The 23,966-nt window shown below is 41.2% G+C and overlaps 1 protein-coding gene across 2 annotated transcripts in view; it reads right to left on the bottom strand.

Annotated features, from left to right (window-relative positions):
• PCMT1 (protein-L-isoaspartate (D-aspartate) O-methyltransferase) overlaps nucleotides 1–23,852 on the bottom strand; it is a 44,658-nt gene extending 20,806 nt beyond the window's left edge. Inside the window, exons 1-2 of one of the 2 annotated variants that reach the window (XM_053292243.1) lie at nucleotides 23,575–23,852; nucleotides 4,464–4,568 (exon numbers count right to left, since the gene is read on the bottom strand). In XM_053292243.1, coding sequence (XP_053148218.1) covers nucleotides 4,464–4,568; nucleotides 23,575–23,830 — 361 coding nt within the window. In that variant the 5' untranslated portion in view covers nucleotides 23,831–23,852. The remainder of the gene's footprint in view (nucleotides 1–4,463; nucleotides 4,569–23,574) is intronic. The other variant, XM_053292249.1, reaches the window with a different exon arrangement.
• Between the last annotated feature and the right edge of the window lie 114 nt (nucleotides 23,853–23,966).

Genomic DNA, 23,966 nt, shown 5'->3' with positions numbered 1-23,966 from the left:
TCTCAAGCAACTGTACATAAGACTATAGCTGTAATGTCATACTTCACTTCTGTGCTGTTCACATGTTGTAACTGTCATGTTTCCCCTTCAACCACCAGTTTATACAACTTGAAGAATACGAGTTGAAATAGTCTCTCCAAATGCAGCGTCAGTACTGTGGAGGTAGACATTTCTGCTGGAAAACCTACATAGTGTCACACATGCTAGTTCTCACTTCACCCATTCAGTAAAAGAACATATGAAATACAGTACTGCAGATTCGCAGAGACAAACAGTTAAATAATAAACACCTTTTCAAGAATCTGCACTGCTTAACACACATTCTAGCAATTAACTTATAATGAAGAATGTGTGATCAGGAGTATGTAGATAACTAGAGACAATCAGCAAATGTGTCAAGCTCCATGACTTGATTCACTGACCCAGGATTCAATCTAGCAGAAATCTGAGATCAGAAAGGTAGAGAAGTCTTCAGCTTCTATAGAGGAACACAAGCATTTAATGCCTAGGGTAAAAGGTAAAGTTGTGCTGTTGAGTCTGTGTAGACTCCTGGTGACCACAGAGCCATGTGGTTTTCTTTGGTAGAATACAGAAGGGGTTTACCATTGCCATCTCCTGTGCAGTATGAGACAATGTCTTTCAGCATCTTCCTATATTGCTGCTGCCTGATATGTTTCCCATAGTTTGGGAAACATACCAGTGGGCATTCGAACCAGCAACCTCTAGCTCCCTAAGCAAGTTACTTGCCCTAGGGTACACATAAGCATTTTGCAGTTATTTAAAACCAGAAGAAAACCATTTTTGCTTGCAACAATAAGTTGGTTTTTTTAATATCCTAATATCCATGTGCGAGTAAAAGCAATGTAGGAACTGTTAACATTTTTAAATGAGTGCTTTACAACCTCAGGGCAACGTCTAATATTATCTCTGCCTAAAAAAAAAAAAAAAAGAAATCAGAAGTCTAGTTAACACAACTTCTTTCTTCACAAGACCCCTTTCCCATAAAACCCAATTACTTGCTGAAGAAACAGTTTTAAAATAATTCATCATTTTAAATTATTTTAAAATTATATTAATTTCAAAACACTTTGAATCAACTGCACCTTAGCATGCAACTGAAAATGAGTATTTAGCCAGAGCTCTGAAACGGGCAAATATGAAGGTCATATTCTATCAATATATAAAATATGTGCAGTCTGTATTTTATGTCTGCAATTTCCACCCTACTTTCCTTTCCAGAAAAAACCAATAGATGATAATAAAAGCACAAATCTAAATACATTTACAAAGAAATCGAACTGCATGATCATTTGATCACAAATATTTTGATTTTCTAGGAAATGGTAGTGCCTGGCTCTGGAAAGCATTCCAAACATTTGGGGCCATGGGAGAGAAGGCCTCGATTCATATTCTCACTGAGTTATGATAGAATGACAAAACTTGTAGCAGACCATCCTTTGCAGATTCTAACAACAGTAGGGCTCACTTGGGGAAGAGAGGCACTCACTGAGGTTTGCAGGCCCAAGCCTGTGAAGCAAATGGACAATTAGTTCTTTCAAAATAGGCTTTAAGCATGTTCATCCACGTGACCCACAGAACTCTGTACTAACTGAAAGTTGTCAAGGGCCACTCCCATCTAAAGTGCATTGCAATAGTTAATTCTAGAGCTGATAAGGATATGAATGGTAGTAGCTAAGTCCCTCCCTTCAGAGGGGCTAGAACTAATTGCCAAATGCACATTGAAAGAAAAAGTACTGCTATCTGGACATTCAGGGAAATGGGTTTGAAAGGAAATCCAGACAAAAATTATCTTCTTCCTGAGGAACATCCAGACAATTTAAGCACCAATCAAATTATTGAAGCAAGTTATTCATGGCTTAAGTTCCAGTAATGTCAATGAGACATACTAATGACCAATGTTGTGTGGATGCTACCCCGTCTGACTAAGGAGAGATCTATGCAGGTGCTTCCAAAACGGCTATTAATGTAATAAATCAGAATTTCCCTAAGAGCAACTTTGAAGCACGGAACACCAACCAGGTACCTAGGGTGGTATGCATGGAATTCTACTATCCCTTTTAAAGGGATATAGCATTAAGGACTATAGTTCACACTATACAAAACCAAAAGTTAAGTCTTATACAGAACTAGTATACATGTTATACATCAAATATTGCATGCTCTGAAGTGACTACAGGAGTTATAAAATGAAAAGACATTAATTAGAAAGGCTATACTACCACATTTAGGCAGCACTTTTATGTAACACCTGTTTAGCATCCATCAGTTTGATGGGCTATATTTTAGTCTCTGGATATACACTGACCACTCTTCACTGAGAGTGCAACTCTGTCCTTGTGTCAGAGAATCTTGTGGTAGGCCTCTTCCTCCTTCCCCTAGCCTAGCCCAGCCCTTTGTAGTTGGCAACTTCTGAGAGGTAACATCCTTTCCATATCATAGTGTGACTTAGGCTTCCTCCCATACCTGAGAAGGTACACAGAGACACATAAACCTATTGGCAGGCCTGCTGTAGCCCTCTTTTGGGAAAAGACAATATCTGTACAATTCAATTCCCCCATCTCTTAGTCACACTGGGCTGACATCCAAAGGGGCAGAGGATGCCTCTTACATCAATCCCAGTGTGACCAATAGACAAAAGGTTCTCCTCCACCCCCAGCCCCAGCCCCCCACACTATATATATTTAATTCTCTTTGGACATGTGTGCCCAGGATTTGGCAGTGGAACTCTCGTGACACGCTGCGAGAGTTCCGAAGTGAGGTCTGAGGAGGAAAGGGGGAAGAAAGTGCTGGAGGTGGCCAGCTGGCGGGTGGAGGAGGTGGGAAAGGAAAGCGGCAGCAGGCAGTGGGAGAGAAAGGCGGTGGAGGCGGGAGGGCGGAAGAAAAAAGCCGCGGCGGCAGGTGGACGGGAGGGAGAAAAAACGGCGGTGGCAGAGCCCTTCTTGGCCAGCCGCCGCAGCTCTGTTTGTGGGGAGGAACGGGAGGGGAGGAGGGCTGGAGAGCGTGGGGCCGGAGAAAGAGGGAGGGGAAAACAGCCGGCCCCCAAGCGCTGCACAGATATTCTGTGCGGGGTCGGCTAGTTTATTTATATTTCTCTACGGCGTACCCATCACTAATCCCATGCGTGGCAGCTCTCAAAAGAGTTCGCAAGCGAGCTACAAGCAGAGGGAGAGGAAAGCGGCAGTGCCAGAGGACAGGCTTATGGGCGAGCGGGAGAAGAAAATGGCAGCGAGGGGGGGAACGGCGGCGGGTGGACAAGCAAGGAGAAAACAGCAGCAGGTGGGCAGAGGAGAAAATGCCAGGGGCAAGCGGGGAAAGAAAGCAGTAGCAGTGGACAGGTGGGGAATGAAAACAGCGGCAGCAGGGGCTGAGAACTGAGGGAAAACCGAGAGGGAGGGGGGAAGGAGAGGGGAGAACTAGAAGCACAGATGATCTCAGCTAGTACAGTCAAAATCCCGGATCAGACCAAGGACCCATCCAGTGCAGCAGCTTGTTTTAAATAGTGGCTGTTGGCGGTTCGAATCCCTGCTGGTACGTTTCCCAGACTATGGCAAACACCTATATCAGGCAGCAGTGATTTAGGAAGATGCTGAAAGGCATCATCTCATAATGTGAGAGAGGAGACAATGGTAAACCCCTCCTGTATTCTGCCAAAGAAAACCACAGGGCTCTGTGGTTGCCAGGAGTCAAAATTGACTCAATGGCACACTTTACCACAACACATCCAACAAGCAGGGTGTGAAGCCAAATTCTCTGATGTATGTCCCCAACATCTGATATTGAGGTATATTGCCTCTAAATATGGAGGTTCCATTTAGGCATCATGGTCAACAGCCTATCCTCTATGAATCTGTCTATCTATATTATTAATTCTCCTGGGTGTGCCTTGGAATGTGCGTCCCAGACAGTGCCCAGCTGATTGGCTGGGCATCGGAGGTGCCTGATTAGCTGAGGTGCACCCAGGATTGGTCGCCATGGCGGTGGCAGCCGGCTGCGGAGGCCAGAGGCAGCGGCAGGCCCAGCCCAGCTGTGGAGGCGAGACCCAGGAGGAGGGAAAGAAGGTGGGGCAGAAGTGGTGGTGGGGAGGAGAGGTGGCTGGGCCTGGCACGGGCCAGCTGTGGTTAGGAAGCGGAGACTGGGGCAGAAGGTGGGGGGTGGAGAAGAGGTAACCGCCGGCCCCAAAGAGCGCACAGATGCTCTGTGAGGGGTCGGCTAGTTCCCTTTGAAAAAGCTATTGAAACTAGTGGCCATTACTACTTCTGGTGACAGGAAATTTCACAACTGTTGAAATTGTTATGGCAGTAAATTTCATAACTGTGGTGTGTGAAATAATACTTCCTTTTGTGCATAAATACAGATGTTTATGCATTACAGTGAACCAGCTGTACACTCTCAGAAAGACAGAGCTTTTATACAGTTAAATACTTGGATAAAAGTTCTCATACCTATTGATTGAGGAGAATCCATGTAGGGGTTGCATTTTGCATAATGGCATCGGTCTGTGGCAAGCATTACTTCAAATACTTTATCTGATTTGATGATTCCATTTTCTGAAATAAAGGATAAATTTAGTCAAAATTTAAGGCAATATTCTTCTATAAGACTCCTCGTTTGAAACCACAACAAAAACGCATAATCATCTCTAGAAAAGCCACACACTTGGATACGCACTAGAGAACCATGCTAAATTGTGAGATATGGGCTGCATTTTGAACTTAGGTCTTTATTACTTTGAATCAGAAGGAAAAAGGCATTTCTGGAACAATGAAAATTGTGCCATTGCTACTAGAAAATCCAGCCTACAGCAACCATATTTATCATTTCCATGTTAGTTTATCAGCTAAATGTGTAAATCAAGAAATGCATATCACTTAAACTAATCTTAAAACTCACTGTCGGGATCAACTAGAACTTAAGTCAAGAGCCCTCTGGTCTATGTAGCAATGACTGACATTGTACAGAGCTATTTCAGGCTGCAAAGTGGAAAGGAAGCAGTATTGTCCTCCATGATTTAATGCCACACTATCCTCAGCAGCCCATTTATTCTTCCTGACCTTGTCATCCCCTGCTAATTGGGCAAAGAGGTACCCTTTTAACGTGGTGATTCTCTTTATTTAGCAGGGGGAGTGCAGCTGGCCCTATCCACCCCCGGCACAGTACTTCCAGTGATTGTTGCTGGTGTCTGTCTTATAGCACTTACATTTATGTTTCTTTTTAGATTGTGAGCCCTTTGGGGATCACAAATCCCCAATAATAAATACATAAATATTATTATTTATTATTTCTCTAAGTAAACCGCTTTGGAAACTTTTGTTGAAAAGTGGTATATAAATATTTGTTGTTGTCAAGAATAATCCCAGGTAAGACCTAAAGAGACCAGATTCTGGTCTTGCTTACTGGATTTCCTCTAAGTGCTCTTGCCTGCCTGTCCAGACCAAACAAGATACTATGTGGGAGTTCCATAACTGCAATTACCCATTTCTCTCTCTCTCTCTCAAAAAGCAGGCACAGCAGATCCAATTTAGATTTCAGCCGGGGAGGGGGTTTAACCCACTGCTCCCATGCTGATTCCCTGATGTAGATCCCCTCCCTCCAAAAGTTGCTATTAGCCTAAGAGGGGGAAACAGAGCCAACACATTTATTTATTATTATTTCCGCCCTGTGGTGAATAGCAACTATGGGGTAGAGTACAATTTGCATTAGGAAACCAGCACAGAGGCAAAGTGAAAAGCCTCAGGCAGCTGTTTTTTGTTTAATTATTTGGTGTTTTTTTGTTTGTTTGTTTTGAGAGAGAGAGAAACTCATATGGGACATTTCAACCAAGGAACTTCCCCATAATCTGGTCAATCTCCAGTCTTCTAGCATTCCTTGTCCACTGCCTGCTTCTCCATTTCTGCAGCCCCAGTTCTAGTCTCCCTTGGACAGATTCCATGGCTGGCACCTTGATCACTGATTCGACTCTGCTTCCAGAATGACCTGTCTCTCTTATGATTATGTGGCTCATTTCCAGAGTAGCATTGGTAGCCAAGTACAGAGTGCTGAAAGTATATATTGGGGTTGGAAAATAGAAATTGTATGACCAAAATAAAACCATTGTAATTGTTCTTAGCCATGCCAAGGAAGAGATAAATGCAACTTTTTGAAATGAATGAAGCACCATGAACCTAGACTACCTCAACCATAGCCTTTTCATTTCAGGACTCTCCACCCCTCCCAGAGAACACAGGTAAACCCTAGGTGCAACCCCGTCCTGAGACTGCAAGTAAGCTGCACAATGTACAACTCTGATCCATGCTTGCCTTAGTCGCTGAAAGCAAATACTGAGGCTCTGGTATCTCTGTTAACAGGTATTAGCAAGATTTCTTTTAGGAAGAAAATGTACCAACAAGATTATATCTCTGTCTCAAAAAGTCATTGCTTAATATCTGACTTTTACCACTGTTTCTAATAGAGTTGGTCTGCTCTGCTAATGAGGTATGATGAAGGAGGCCATCTCAGGTAGCAGATTAGCAGAGATGGCAAGGAGCATCCTGTACCCAACCACCTCAGCATACCTCCCCCACTTGGCATCTCACCTTTCCTGGCAGCAGTGCTGTCTCCTCCCAATCCCTGGCCTGGAATGGGAGGTGGAAGTGTTTACTCCACCACTTTTCTGTTCCCCATTTCCATGCCCTCAGTTTTTTCAAAAGTCAGGAATTGGGAGAAGATGGTAGCAGAGCAACAGCAGCAGGGAAAGGAAGGAGAAAAGTGCTCTCTCCTCTGCAGATGTGGCAGAGGAATAGTACTCCCCCTGCCCTATGCCAGCAGGAAGCAGGAAAGGGTTCCCCCTTAGTATACCAGCAGAGAGGAAGAATATTACACTTTACACGCTGTCTGGGGGCAGGGGAAAAGTGGCATGCAGCATGCTCAGGTGTGGGGGTAGCAGCACATTGCCACAACCACCTCAAGAACAGCTGGCACTAATGTCTTTAGAAAATGGATGGTTATATAAACATCCTTTGGAGAAGGGCTATACCTCCCCCTCCCCCAATGACATCAAACATATTTGAAGACTGATATGTGTTTGACTTCAAAATCTGCGTTATTGAGACTGATTGAAGTGGAGGTCGCACTGTTAACGTATGTGGACTATAATCCATTGATCATTACGTTTAATAGGAAACCTACTGATCCAAGAAGATGGAGACTGAATAATCTTCTGTTACTGCAGGAAGAGGTTAAGTTTAAATGTCAATATGAACTAAAGAGCTTCTTCCAGATAAATATGACACCTGATGTTTCATTATTCTCTGTATGGGAATCCAGTAAAGCCTTCATGAGAAGATTGTGCATTTCAATGGCCTCGAGGCGGAGGAAAGTTCAGCAACAACAGAAGGAGTCCTTATTGAATGAGTTGAATAGATTAAAAATGGCCCATAAGGTGAATCCCTCGATGGATACATGGCAAAAGATAAAGGAGCTCCGTAAACAAATGGATCTCATAGAGACAAAAGAGACATACAAGAACATAACTTTTGCAAGACAAAAATATTTTGAGAAAGTTAATAAGCCCGACAAATTACTGGCGCACCAATTGAGAAAAGAACAGGAGAAGAGAGCCTTCACTTCTACATGGAATGGGGAAGCATCCGTCTCAAATATGGATAAGATGATAGACCAATTTATGGAATACTATACGAGATTATACAGAAAGAAAACGCTGGATCTTGAGAAGGTTTCACAATATTTAGAGGATTTACAAATATTTATTTATTTATTCATTCATTCAATTTCTATACCACCCTTCCAAAAATGGCTCAGGGCGGTTACACAGAGAAACAACAAATAAATAAGATGGATCCCTGTCCCCAAAGGGCTCACAATCTAAAAAGTAACATGAGATATAACACCAGCAATAGACACTGGAGGTACTGTGCTGGGGGTGGATGCGGCCAGTTACAGGTGAAACTCGAAAAATTAGAATATCGTGCAAAAGTTCATTAATTTCAGTAATGCAAATTAAAAGGTGAAACTGATATATGAGATAGACACATTACATGCAAAGCGAGATAAGTCAAGCCTTAATTTGTTATAATTGTGATGATCATGGCGTACAGCTCATGAGAACCCCAAATCCACAATCCCAGAAAATTAGAATGTTGTGAAAAGGTTCAACAGTCTAGGCTCCAGGTGGCCCACTCCAATCAGTTATCAGGGTGGATAAAAATCAATGATTTAAAAAAAAAATCAAAAAAATCGGATTTTTAAAAATAAAATGCTTTTTGAGGAAAATATATTACCATCCAAAGGTTATTCCATCATGAAATAAAGATTAGTTTTTTAATTATGTAGAATAAGGCTGTATATGTTTAATTTTTTTGGTAAATAAATTCCATTAATCCATTCACAATGTCATGCTCTTCCAGAGGTTTTTGTAAGATTATTGGGCAGTTTCTCTGCCTACAAGATATTATCACAGATGCTTGGTTTACTTTTGCAGTTCTCAAAACTGAATTTGACTCAGCAGAGATCACATGCCTCTTCTTCACAGCAAAAATGTTATGACATGAACAGAGTTGAGAAAAAGACCTTAATCCTATTGTTCTACAAACCCATGAATACAGAATCAACCCCTTCAGTGCTAAGTTTCAAGAAGTTCAGTGAAATAGAAACAATATTTTTCTGATTGTTTGGAGTGGAATAGATCTGCACAAGAAGAAAGTGAAACTAAGTGTGAGGAGGGAGGGGCAAGCAGACCAGCAGTACAAAATGAAAGTGAAACTTTCTGAGCACAATACTGCCTAGCCACAGACAGACAAGTCTTTGGATCTTTTTGTGTGTATGACCTGAGGTTTATCACATTCTTTCCTTGGAGGAAAGAACCTATAATGGCAGCAGGCCGTAAAAGAGACCCAGTTTAGCAATATTTTAATGAAGTTCCTTTACCTGTCGGTAAGGCAGGCATGCGTGCAAAATGTAAACACTGCAACAAAGAAATGCAAGGCCTGGTGGCCCGAATGAGGCAACATCATGAGAAGTGCTGTGATGAAGATGACCAAAGAAACACATTTGAACAGGCAGGATCTTCAGGTTGGTAAACATTTTTATTGAATCATATAATATTTCTAAAGACTGCCTTGAACTGTCATGTTTGAGCAAAATTATATTTCTTATTATTACTGCATGTTACTGTCATTTGGTACAGTTATGAAGAAAAGCAAATATTCCTTTTGGGGCAGTGCTGTGTACAATAAGCAGAAACTGTATAAACAATAAAATAACAGCATTGACTTTTTTGTTTAGGGGAATTCATGGATTCTGGAAACTATCCACCTTCAAGATCACCATCCTCCTGTTCTACAGTTTCAGAGTTATCCATCCAGGATAGTGCTTCATTAGCATCATCATCAGATACCCACAGCCACATATCACTATCACCTAAAAGAAAGAAAAAAACCTTCCCTCCTGGAACCACCATAGCTAAGTTTGTGATAAAAACTAGCAGATTAGAAAAAGAGTTAATTGATGAAAAAATTGCCCAGTTTGTTTATGCAACGAACTCTTCTTTCCGTCTGACTGAGAACCCACATTTCATTAATATGGTTCAGTCACTGAGACCAGGATACAGTCCACCCAGCAGAGCAGATGTTGCAGGGAAACTGCTGGATAAAGTGTATGACAGAGAAATGGAGCAATGTGCAACAGCTCTGGAGGGTAGAATTGTTAACCTAAGTATTGATGGGTGGAGTAATGTCCACAATGATCCTATTGTATGTGCTTGTATAACAACAGAAGAAGGGAAAGTCTTCCTTGCACAAACAATTGATACGTCAGGAAATGCACACACAGCAGAATACTTACAAGAAGTGGCAGTAAAAGCTATAATAACATGTGAACAAAAATTCAAATGTCTAGTACGCAGTTTGGTCACAGACAATGCTGCAAATGTATCCAAGATGAGAAGAAATTTAGAAGAGCAGGAAGGGAATACAAAGCTAATAACATATGGTTGCAGTGCTCATTTGCTGCACCTCTTAGCCAAAGACTTAAGTGTTCCAGAAATAAAGACTAATGTTGTTGAAATTGCTAAATACTTCCGTAACAATCACTTTGCTGCAGCAGCTCTGAAAAGGATGGGTGGAACCAAGCTAACGCTCCCACAAGATGTTAGATGGAACTCTGTGGTGGACTGTTTTGAGCAGTATATCAAGAACTGGCCTATTCTGATGACAGTTTGTGAACAAAATCGAGATAAAATAGATGGCACTGTCACGGCCAAAATCCTCAACATTGGGCTTAAGAGAAATGTTGAACATATGCTGAGCATCCTGAAACCCATCTCTGAATCTTTAAACAAAATACAGAAAAATAGCTGTTTTATTGCTGATGCTGTTGAAATTTGGAAGGAGCTGAGTGAACACTTAAAGAATATTCTCTTCCTTTGGACTCATTCATTCTAAATTGAGAAATCGTTTGGGACCCGATAAAGCAGGAAAGCTTGTTTTTCTTTTCCAGATTATGAACAAAGAAGAAGATGAAGATGACGAGTGAGCTACAGAGGACAGTATTTAAGTTTTTCATGTGTAGGCTGGGCTAACAGTCTAAGTTTCTTAAAATATATATATTTTGTTTAGCCAAATTAGTTAACAAACATGGATGTTTGTTTAAGCAAATAACACATGCTGTAATGTTATTGTTTCAGTTGAATGAATCTATTTAAATTGTTATTATTAAGGTAATGATTATTTTTCTCCTTCCTAAGTACAACAGAAAAGTTGTCCAAATATGAATGATTAACCTATTAAACTGGGGATAAAAAAAACTAATATGAAAAGTTGTTATTCTAAAAATCTTCATCTACTTGCATATTAAAGTTATACCAGCAAGAATTAGTCTTTATGTAGAAAACTATGATTTAAATCAAGCCTTACTGACTAGTGATTTAAATCGTGATTTAAATCGTGAATTAAATCAGTTTGATTTAAATCAAATCCACCCTGCAGTTAATCAATCCATAACACCTGCAAAGGATTCCTGAGCCTTTAAATGGTCTCTCAGTCTGGTTCATTAGGAATCACAATCATGGGAAAGACTGCTGACTTGACAGTTGTGCAGAAAACCATCATTGACACCCTCCATAAGGAGGGAAAGCCTCAAAAGGTAATTGCAAAAGAAGTTGGATGTTCCCAAAGTGCTGTATCAAAGCACATTAATAGAAAGTTATGTGGAAGGGGAAAGTGTGGAAGAAAAAGGTGCACAAGCAGCAGGGATGACCGCAGCCTGGAGAGGATTGTCAGGAAAAGGCCATTCAAAAGTGTTGGGGACTTTCACAAGGAGTGGACTGAGGCTGGAGTTAGTGCATCAAGAGCCACCACACACAGACGGATCCTGAACATGGGCTTCAAATGTCGTATTCCTCTTGTCAAGCCGCTCCTGAACAACAAACAACGTCAGAAGCGTTTTACCTGGGCTCAAGAAAAAAAAAAACTGGTCTGTTGCTCAGTGGTCCAAAGTCCTCTTTTCTGATGAGAGCAACTTTTGCATCTCATTTGGAAACCAAGGACCCAGAGTCTGGAGGAAGAATGGAGAGGCACACAATGCAAGATGCTTGAAGTCCAGTGTGAAGTTTCCACAGTCTGTGTTGATTTGGGGAGCCATGTCATCTGCTGGTGTTGGTCCACTGTGCTTCATTAAGTCCAGGGTCAACGCAGCCGTCTATCAGGGGATTTTGGAGCACTTCATGCTTCCTTCCGCAGACGAGCTGTATGGGGATGCTGACTTCATTTTCCAGCAGGACTTGGCACCTGCCCACACTGCCAAAAGTACCAAAACCTGGTTCAATGACCATGGGATTACTGTGCTTGATTGGCCAGCAAACTTGCCTGACCTGAACCCCATAGAGAATCTATGGGGCATTGCCAAGAGAAGGATGAGAGACATGAGACCAAACAATGCAGAAGAGCTGAAGGCCACTATTGAAGCATCCTGGTCTTCCATAACACCTCAGCAGTGCCACAGGCTGATAGCATCCATGCCACGCCGCATTGAGGCAGTAATTGCTGCAAAAGGGGCCCAAACCAAGTACTGAATACATATGCATGCTTATACTTTTCAGAGGTCTGATATTGTTCTATTTACAATCCTTGTTTTATTGGTTCCATGTAATATTCTAATTTTCTGGAATTGTGGATTTGGGGTTCTCATGAGCTGTACGCCATGATCATCACAATTATAACAAATTAAGGCTTGACTTATCTCGCTTTGCATGTAATGCGTCTATCTCATATATCAGTTTCACCTTTTAATTTGCATTACTGAAATTAATGAACTTTTGCACGATATTCTAATTTTTTGAGTTTCACCTGTACTCTCCCCTGCTAAATAAAGAAATAAATATCAGAGTTCACCTATCGGCAGAAGGAGCTGCTGAATAAACCAATCTCAGAGGAAGAAACATAAGAGTCAATACAGCAGCTGAGGCTAATGCTTGTATTTTATAGATTTTAAATTTGGTTTGTTTTTATATTTTTAGCTTAATTCTTTTATTGTCATTTTATTGTATGTTTTTTAACTTTTGTAAACCGCCTTGTGATTGTTTTTAATGAAAGGCGGTATATAAATGCAACAATAAATAAAACAATACATAAATAATTCACCGGGCCCGGATGGATTTTCAGCAATTTATTACAAGTCTTTTCAAGTAATATTAATCAGTCCATTGACCCAAGTGATGAATGAAATATTACATTGTCAAATGTTGCCTTCTTCTTGGCAAGAAGCATTCATTTCTCTTATTCATAAGGAAGGGAAGGATCCAACTAGACCAGAATCGTACAGACCAATTTCTCTGCTGAATGTGGATTACAAACTTTTTGTGGTGATTTTGGCAGGAAGGCTGAAATGTTCTTTAATTAATATAATACATCCGGATCAGACAGGATATGTACCAAAGAGATACATGAAAGACAATCTGAGATATATATTGAATGCAATAGATGATATTTCAAAGAATAAGAGTAAAGCAGTGGTGATTTTCTTGGATGTGGAGAAAGCTTTTGATAATCTTGATTGGTCCTTCTTGTTTAAACTATTAGAAAAAATGAACTGTGGTCTAAATTTCCTTTCATGGATTCAAAGTATTTATCAGGAACAATCAGCAAAGATAATAGTGAATGGGACGATATCCAAAAAATGCCCTATTACAAAGTGCATTAGACAAGGATTTCACCACTTTCCCTTTCACCACTGTTGTTTATCCTAGCTCTTGAACCACTCGTGATGAAGATACGGCAGGAATAAAAAGTTTCTGGAATTAAAATGGTGGAGCAAGAACATAAAATAAAATTGTATACAGATTGTGTAGTTCTTACAATTACTCAACCAAAGGAATCTTTGGACTCAATAATGGAGCATATAAATCATTATAGCATGGTTTCAGGATATAGGATTAATAAAAACGAAACGCAGATCCTTACATGGAACCTGTCAGATACAGAACTATTATATTTGAAAGACAAGACTAGATTTCAACTGACAGAAAAACCAATTAAATATATGGGGATTAATTTAATAGCGAATAACAAAGACCTGTTCAAGAAAAATTATTTACTGTTGTAGAGCCTTATTATGGCAGATCTAACCAGGTGGAAAAAATTAAATCTTTCTTGGCTGGGAAGGATAGCATCTGTCAAAATGAATATTTTACAAAAGATGAACTTTTTATTTCAAATGATCCCTATTAAAATTGAGGATAAGACATTGAATAAGTGGCAGAAGAACATAAATTCTTTTATCTGGGCCAATAAGAAACCAAGAATTAAGTTCAGGGTCATGTAAGATGTAAAAGAACGGGGAGGATTGGCTGTTCCTAATTTGAAATTATATCATGCCAGTTGCTTGACATGGATTTCGGACTGGATCAGAGAACCATATGCTTCAATGATGGCGATGGAAGGGTTTGACCTTCCAGAAGGATTACATAAGTATTTATGGACTAATATAAAAAGGAAAGATCATGACATAAAATCCCATACAATTATAGGTAGTTTATTACATGTTTGGGACAAATATAAGAACAGGATAAGTCCGGAGCTATCACCTTTGGCATCTATCATAAACATCTTTTTTTCATGGAGAAGAAAACTCTAGAAATTTTGCCCACTGGAGAGAGAAGGCATACAATTTGCAAAGTTTAATTACAGAAAAAACAAAAATGAAATCCATCCAGATTCTTGCTTCGGAATTGTCCAATGAGCCCTCATGGTTTCAGTATCTACAAATTAGTACTATAGTGCAGAAAAACATACAAAGACAAGGTGGCAAACTTAGAGACTTACGAGAATTCAAAGTATTAATTACTAAAAATACCAATCATTTACTGGGATTGATATACAATTTGCTATTGAAATATGATTCAGAAACAAAACAGGTAAAAGACTGTATGATTTAGTGGATGCAAAATTTAAACAGAACAATTGATATGCAACAATGGGAATATCAATGAAAGGTGAGCATTAAATTTACAGCAAATAGCACTTTAAGGGAAAATTGGTACAAAATGTATTTTCAATGGTATATTACTCCCATGATGATGGATAGTAATTACTCTGGAGATTGTTGGAAGTGTAAGAGCCATGCGGGGACATTTTATCATATGGTGGTGGGCTTGTAGCAAAGCACAACAATTCTGGGTGGGGGGAGGAATTCACCGTAAGATGCAAGAAATTGTAAACATAAATTTCCCTTATACTCCAGAGGCTTGTTTTTTTTTTTTAGAAATATGACTAAATCCTATATTCCTACCAAGAATATGGAGCTGCCTTTGTATATGATTACTGCCAGGATTTTATATGCTGCTAAATGGAGACAACAAATAATCCCAAATGTAGATGAGTGGTAATTAAAATTATGGGAATATGGTTCTACGGCTAAGGTTACTGCTTACTTACGGAATACTTCAGATGAAACATTTATTTCTATTTGGAAGCCTTTCATAATTTACAATTTAGCACAGGGTCAACACCCTCATCCAAGATTTGGTTTTTCTTTCTAGAATAGATGGCTAATTAAAGTGTTATTTCTGTGTGTGGGTTTTTAGGGTTTTTTTACAATTCTTGGCAAGGGTGGTGAGTGTGTGTGTGTGTGTGTGTGTGTTTTGGAAGGTGGAGAACAGAGGGCTGCTGAATCCCCCGACTGATGTATGTAATTATGAAAAATCCAAGAAATGTTAACTGTAAAGTTACTTCTATCTTTCTTTCTTTTTCTATGTCTCTTTTCTATTTATGTTATCTTGTTGAAAAAATAATAATAAGATTTAAAAAAAGAAAAAGAAAAGAACAGCTGGCACATTGGCTAGGCCTGATTTCTAACCTTCAATTTTTAAAGGGGGAAAAAGCCTAATGATAAAACTGCAATACATTTAGCATTCAAATATATATTTGCAACCAGGGTGGATTTGATTTAAATCAAACTGATTTAAATCACTAGCAGGGTGGATAAAAATCAATGATTTTTTTTTTAAAAATCATTGATTTTTATCCACCCTGCTAGTGATTTAAATCAGTTTGATTTAAATCAAATCCACCCTGTTTGCAACTAAATAAAGTAATGCTGTGTATGCCTTCCTATTTCGGAAGTACAGCTGCAGACTGCCACTATACTTTAATATTTCAGCAATATTCTCTTATTGACCCAACATCCATGCTTCACATAAAACTGTTGTCTCTGTTCTGTGAATTCTAGCACTAAGAAAGCAATGATTTTGTGATACACAGAGCTGTATTTGAGAGACAGACATGCTTTATTTCGGTCTCTGACCAGCATAAAACCGTATTTATTGGATGTATATCCTGCCTTTCTTCCGTCATGGAACACAAGTTGGAAAACATGGGGTTTCCAGGCAGTCGCCCATCCAGGCACTGATCAGGCTTAGATTTGCTTAGCTTTAACATAAGGACTGTCCAAATCAAAAGCTAGAAGAAAACACAAGTGAGAATAATATTCTTCAATAATCCAGAATTCTTTCATAATGGCAAAAGCAGATTTAAAATCATTGTTAGTCCAGAAATATTCTCAAGAACTGCCTTCAAGCAAAGGCAGTTCTATTCAAGCAAAATAACGCTCCACTAGGCCACATTATGAACTTTAGGGTTCACTCTTGAGGCATGTAGTTTTTTTAAATCTTTTTGGAACTGCAGTGGAACCAGAAGCTGTGTAAACAGCAATAGGAGTGACACAGCACTTCACTTGATCCACTCTTCCTTATTTTGTCACAAAGAAGCTAGTTCTTAAAATGTCTTTATAAACTCAGTTTTTCTGCAGCAAGTTTTGAATTAGCCTCCTCACCCACTTTTAAGTTAGGTGAGGTCCACAGAAGTTCACTGGCTTCATGCATGGAAGATTTGCTAAAAATGGACTAGCAATAACATTATTATCTTAGCTGTAGTAAGATGATACAGTGGCGATCTTACTCCGGACACAATTTTAAGACCACTTTAATCATAGGTAAATATCTCACAAACATGTTTCAATGCACCTATTATATACACTATATATTATACATTATACATATTATAATATATAATATAATATACACTGAATGGGCCCATGTAAACAAGGCGATGCCCTTAGTGAAGTTTCCTATCCAGATTGGGGACGGGAGGGATGATGGGAGTTTGCAATGGGATCATCACTCTGTTGCTATGTTGACTGGCAATGACTTGGCCTTGCATGTCTGGGACACACTATGTCCAGGGTGCTCTCCAGACTAGCTGCTCAGCAGCAGCAAAATGCCTCTGTTCAGGTAAGTCGCACTGAAAACGCAAACAGCAGGGGGAGCAGTCTCGCAGCAATTAACAACCCCAAAAACCAGAAACTTCCTTACTCCAGATATACGACATCCTAGCTCTATAGCACAACAATTAAATTTGAGACAAGTTACTGACAATGTGAACAACACCCTGCTGTCCGCATAGAGACTGCCGTGTCACAATGCAGGAAGTGTGAAAGCACACTTCTGAAATCTGACGTGACTCCATTGCAGGGTCTAATCTGGAAAGTGCTCAGGTGAGAAGGACCTTGAACAAGAGCAATTAGAGCACTGGCTGCAAGCCACCTGCAGTCAGCTAGTAGATGCTTCTTCCCAATCCCATAAGGAATCTGAGGCAGCAGAAGATACATTAGACCAGAAGGAGGACCCTAGCATTATTCCCACCTCCTTTCCTTGGACTGATTCAGATGCCTAGGACACTGGGGGTGATGGGCCAAGTGGATCTGGCCTCACAGAAGCCACTTCGGCATCCTCTCCTCCACCCCATCTTGGTTCAGAAGGTGAGCTAGAGGCACTGGCACTGACAGCTCCACTGGTACCATATCTGAGGCTTTTCAGAAGGCAAGAGCCTAGCTAAGATTAGAGAGCTACCGGAAGGAAGGCAGCCAGCCATTGCTCAGCAGAAACCAGAGATCCAGATATATTAAGGAGGAACATTTGCTGTACTGGGAATTCCTTCCTAAGGGGTATATAGAAGGGTGTGAACACCGTAGACACTGAGTATTGCATGGAATTGTTCATTTAGCTCATGACCAGTATAGTGGACATATAGGGGTAGGCTGGACCAAAGAGACTGAAACAAAATTTCTATTGGGAAGGCTGTGGCCTGGATGTGACCACTTACTGTATTTTATGGACTATAAAACGCTATGGACTATAAGACGCACCTTATCTCCTTCCCACTAATGTCAAACTAACTCCAGGGGGGCTTAAGACTTCCTTCCCACACACAAGCTCAAAAGGAGAGCATCCAAGGCTTGGGTGTGGTACACAAAAACTGGGAAGGGTAGGTACCAGATATAGAACAAAACAATAAAGTACCTAATATATGAAAAGGTGCATTGCAGTATCTAAGATAACAGAATATATATAGCAAAATATTGAATAATGTAAACATGATGAGTAATGGTACAATGAACAGAATATGGGGATATACAAATGGCTGATAAAATTATCAGGATAGGGGAATGTGCAAGTAAGACTAATAAAATACCAAGATACGGGAATGTACAAGTAAGACTTGCAGGACTATTGTGAAGTTTCAGATGTTCCCTCAGTCTGATCTTGAAATAATTTTAATTCAGATCTTGAGATAAAGATACAGAACAAAAACAATAAGAACCTCAAATGAAAATACAGAAAACTCAATAGTCCTCCTTATACCAACTTTGTCATCTCCTCCAAGGAGCAGAGCTCAATAATGCTTTATACCTCTACTGACTCTCGCTGGTTTTGAAGCTAAGGAACAAAATTCACGTGTTGAAAAAACTTTGATCTATTCTTAACAGTTTTATGAATAATTAGTTGCTTCTTAAAAGAAGCTAACTTAGGATTCCATCATGAGAGAATGAGTGAATCTCCAGTTCTTACTGTTAAGAATAAACAGTTCTTACTGTTAAGAATAAAACTGTTCCCTGCAAGTAGAGTGAAAAAGTTGGTCTGGTGAACCAGCAGCTGTGTCTTGTACTCTTATATGGCTATCAGAGTTCTGCTTCTTAAAGGGACATCAAAGAAATACAGAAAAATCCAACCTATCATTTAGGCCTGAGGGGAACACACTGTTTAAAACGAACATCCATCCCATTTCCTTCTAAGACAATAGTTTTTGTATATCTATCCTATAAAACTTGTAGGATTGAGCTTGATCAATGAACATAACTTTAAAATCCCTGTAGTGATGATGTTCATAAAAATGTTCTATGAGAACAGTATCCCCTGTGTTGTTTTTAAATGTACTTCTGTGTTCTTGTATCCTAGTTTTCAGTGGCCGAGTGGTTTGACCTTTATATAACAAGTCACATGGACATATAAGCATATAGATTACATCTTTTGTGTTACAGGTTCCAAACATGTGAAAAATAAAGGTTTTGCCTGTGCCCAACTATGAAAATTGTGATACACCCTCCTATATATGCCTACATGATGAGCATGTACCTCACTTAAAAGTATCCATGTTCTGCAGAGGATGTGAACCTAAAGGATGTCATTTGTCTCTTATGTCTGCTCTAACCAGTAGGTTCTTGAGAGATGGCCCCCTCCTAAATCTAATGTTGGGACATTGGGTGCAGCCTGGTAGATGCTCAATAAGATGCCAATGTTACAAGGGTTTTTAAAAAAATATGATAGGATAAATAGGTGAATTTCCATGCCTCAAAATATCTTATCCCTGCTTTTGCCTCTGGAGGTTTACATACTTTCATAAGCCAATATTTCCCTCCTGGATTTCCAAGAGGCTCTACTATGACTATGACTACGATATACTGCTCTTCAATCAAAGTTCTCAGAGCAGTTTACAAAGAAAAATAAATAATGCATCAAGAAGTTGGTCCCCTGTCCCCAAAGGGCTCACAATCTAAAAAGAAACATAAGGCAGATACCAGTAACAGCCACTGGAGGGATGCTGTGCTGGGGCAGGATAGGGCCAGTTGGTCTACCCCTGCTAAATATAAGAGAATCACCACTTTGAAAGATGCCTCTTTGATCAGTTAGCAGGGGTAACTGTAACAGCCACTGTATGTACAGTTTTGATAGGGTAACCTCTATGTGCAAATTGTGTGATGAGTTTAAGTGCCTCTTGTTAAAAAACAGACCTTTCTGAGCAATTTCTACATAAACTTAAAAATTATCCATAAGGAAGGTTGGTTTTCAGATGTCTTGGATGATAGCTGTTGAAATGTAAATAGGAATTGTTTGCAATAGACTTCCTAAAATTTCAAGCTTTACGGTGGTTGTCTTCTCATACCACCAGCACATTAAAAAAAAAAAAAAAGCTATACATAGGTATACTGCCAAAGACACGGGGGTCTTTGGGTGATTGGGCCCTAAAATGTCCACTGCAACTCTCTGGAATGGAAGGTCTATCATGGGTAGTGGTTGCAATGGAGCTTTAACTTTGTCCTTATTGGTTCCTACCCACTGACAGATGTCTCAAGTTTTCACATACCGTATTTTACGAAGTATAAGACGCACTTTTTTCCTCGAAAAATATCCGCCCAAATTCAGGTGCGTCTTATACTCCGATTCAAAATGGTGGCCGTCGATGTGCGTGCCTGCACGCGCCACCGTGGCCCTTCTTCGAGGCGCCCGCTCCCGCGGGCAGTGGGGCGTTTAATCCCAACAGCGCTGTGCTGGGGCGGCAGCCATGGAGGAGCAGGTAAGACCTGCTTTCCACCTCAAAGCGCTCACTCAACCCTACCTAAACAATTTAGCAGGGGAAGCTTGAAGTGTTTCAGAGCCTCAAACAGAGGCACATCCCTACTCTGGAATGCTTCTGCCACCTTTTAAAAGTTGGTCAACCAAATTCTTAGGGTTCTAGGAGACTTTGCAGTGGACTGCCTTGATGATGTGGCATGGGTGTAACTAGGGGACAGGGGGTTCGTGTTCACCCCTCTCCCTGACAGCCCCTCCAAGCGAGTAAGATAAAGAAGACAGGGAGGGATGGAGCTGTGGGGACTGGGTTCTTTGAACGCATTTGCTCAATTATAGCTACGCCCCTGTGATGGGGGCATAGCTATAACACCTGGGAGGAACACCTAATACCTGGGAGGAACACCTAAGAAACCTTGGTTAAGTTTTGAGAGAGGAGGGAGTTATGACAAAAACTCAAAACACTGAGTGTTTTGGCCACAGGGAACAATGGGGTAAGATGAAACACCCTACTGTTCCCAATGGGTAGCTCCTAGGGACACCAAAGTGGCTTGTGTGGTAGGGCATAATGGGTGCTACCTACCAACCAACCCACAAAAGAAATGGGCAAGCGGGAGATTTTTAACCTTTCCCCCAAACCCACACAGGATCCTATAGCTTGCAATACTTGAAATGACACTTTGAGTTGAAATGTTTTGATGTTGAAATGTTCTGCACATCTCTAATCTGTAGTGCTACTGCTGTTTCATTATTGTTAACATTTCAGTAGCCTTAAGTCAGAAGAATTGTTACGTGCTTTCCATCTCACTTGTTGAATGTTCTTTTCTTTGAATGTAAATTTGAGCAACTATCCCCTTACCCAATTTTCATGTTGTTTCAGAACTGAACAGTTTGAAGTGTTACTGATATTCAAAAAGATTTATTGAACTAGTCTTTAAGACATTATACTTCATAGCATTCTAATGATTACAGTGAAATATCTATCCCATTAGTCTCTCCAAAATCACTAACTTTCATTTTAACACATTTCCATCACATTAAGGGCTGTGAAAATTGCACTTCGCATACCGAAGCCATCATCTAGAATCTGCAAAGCAACACTAGTGTTTATGTAACACTTCCCAAGGCTTTTCAGGTATTAAGATTCATATTCATCATTCAGTAGCATGAAGTAGCAAAATTCAAAACATATCATGGTATAGCCTGCTTACAAGTGCTGTATGTATCTATTTCGCAAAAGGACCTGAAATAAATCAAAGACAATTAACTGGTCCTTGCTTACTCCCCATTTTATTAAAAAGTTATGATGGAGCTTTTTGCCCTCCAACAAGGGGCAAAGAGATTCATAATTTTATCACAGGTTTTTGCTAGATAAGTATTTTTCAATATTGGGTAGGCAAAGTCTTTTATTTCAAGTCTTCTATGAATATTAGAAGCTGCTGCTTTCAACTTTTGATGGCTGCTTTGCATATTATTTTATTGTATATTTATTGACGCAGGTCCTCATTAGCCACTTTGATTATATTTGTATAGAAAAGCAGAATATAAGTATTGGAAATACATATATAACTACAATCCTATAAAAACACAACAGCCTGCAGTTCCTTGTGCATGCTTAATTCAATGTTGCAAAATTGTTTCTCCTGCAGAAACACACTCAAGTCTACCTACTGTTATCAGAGGCATAGAAATTGCCATATGGCTTATTTATATTTAAACAGCCTAGCAAGTGAAAGCCAGTTCATACTAACGCTTCGCAAAAACCAGTCAAAGGCTGCACTCCCAAGATTCCAATGGGCTTAGAGACACCTAATTGCAAAGGACTGAACTATAAAAATTGAGATGAATATATTAAATCCAAAACAGGAGATGTGTTAAGCTGTTATGGAGAGAGGTTCTTTATTGCTCCATAAAAAGTTACCTGTATGTCTCTTAATCTTAATTCTACTATCTTCAACAAACAGGATACTGAAACTACTGGCTTAGTGTCAAGATGAAACCAACAGCAGTAGTTGCAACAACTGATTTTCACCTTTTGCCTGTACACAGGGTAGGTGCACTTTCCCTGCCAGGTTTGTCCTTAACTGTGCAAAATACTTCATGGTGCAGGAGAAGCAACTCAAAAATCTTACCTAGCTGATACCACTTGTACAATCTGACATAATGTAATAACCCAAACAAATTCTATGACTCAGTAAAAAGTTCAAATTGAATCAACCTGAGTTGATCCAGAAAGATCTGAAGATGACTGGCAAGTTAAAGAAGCAACCGTGATTGTCAGACACAGGGACCTGGACCAAGCCACACAATGGTCCCTCTCTAAAACAAGTCTGAAAGTTAGATCATCATCTTAAGAAGGCTCAGTCTAACAAAAAAGATCACTGTTACCCATTCTGCCCAGGGCTCTTTATGGGACCCACATGGCAAGTACAGATTTGTTTCCAGCAGACATTAACATGGGTGGCGCAGCTCCGAAGAAATGATCAAGAGGGCAGCTGAAATGCTAAGAGTCACCCGAAGAGACTACAGAGTTGCATAGTGAGCTAGAAAGAGAATGAAAGGCAGGCAGCTTCTGCCCTCTCCAAGGGTAATAGCGCATGTTAATGCTTACCCCCCGCAACCGTATGGACTAGAAACTTAAATTTGGACTAACGACTCAAATTCTACAATAAACTATATTTGTTTTATCGTACAATAAATAAAAACTTCTTGATGTGTCGGGAAACAGATGGTCTGAGGAGGCGGAGACGTCTTCTTTGTCGACGTTACGCCTTCCAGCAAGGGGTGAAGAAACCCCAAGGGGAAGAGGCCGAGAAGCAGCTGCTCCGGAGAGAGGCTGCTACTACTGCTACTGCTGCCTGGCTCCGCGGTGAAGCTTCACGAAGAAGAGCCAAGACTCCTACCACGGACCCTCCTCCTCCTCCTCTCCCACAGCGAACAGCAGCAAGGAGGCCCGCCCCACGCACTCCCTGGCCAAGCGGCCGCCGCACCGGCTGCCTCCGCCTCGCAGGGCCTCCCCACGCGCCGGGAGAGACACACACACCCCGCCTTTGCAGCGATCCTTGCACCGCACCCCGCCCTCCCCAGTCGCGCCACCCATGCGCGAGCGCGCGCGCTGCTGGCAGAGGCGAGGCTCTGCTCTTCCCTCCCCCCACCCCCGAACGGTCGCCCAGTGGCAGTTGACTTCTCCGCACCGCAGCGCGCACTGCTGCTGAGGGCCGGCGAGTAACGGTCACTCCCTAGCGACGGACTAGGGCTGGGGTGTGTGTGTGTGTGTGTGTGTTGCATGAATGGGCTGCGCGCGCCCTGCCTGCCTGGCCCCTCCCTCTGCCTCCTCCCACCCCCCTGCCTTCACCGCCGGGCCGGCGCGCACACACACTCACTGCGGAGGTTGTGGATGAGCTCGGAGTGACTGGCGCCTCCTGACTTCCAGGCCATCGCTAGACAGATTCTGCGGAGCAGGTAGAGAGCCGCCTTTACCGCCGCGACTGCGCAGAATAGTTTGCCCAGGAAGGACACAACCTCCAGCGCCGATACAGGCGCCGCCTCCTCCTCTCCCGCAGCAGCAGCTGCTGCTCCTGCCGACGCGCGTCCGCCGGAGGGAGGGACTGCTCCCCCGCCCCCCCGCGCCCTCGACATTCTGAACGGCCGCCGCCGGGCAACCGCAGCCGGTGTGCGCAGGCGCAGCTCACGGGCTCAAGGGGATCGAGCCGGAGAAAACCCAGTTCGGCTGGTGGGCGACGGAGGGGCGGATCGTCGGGAGCCGGAGTTCCTG

The sequence above is a fragment of the Hemicordylus capensis genome, chromosome 1 (assembly GCF_027244095.1).
Source record: "Hemicordylus capensis ecotype Gifberg chromosome 1, rHemCap1.1.pri, whole genome shotgun sequence".
NCBI classification, from domain to species: Eukaryota; Metazoa; Chordata; class Lepidosauria; order Squamata; family Cordylidae; genus Hemicordylus; species Hemicordylus capensis.
The sequence above is the reverse complement of the archived record's forward strand: the minus strand, read 5'-3'. Positions and strand labels throughout refer to the sequence as shown.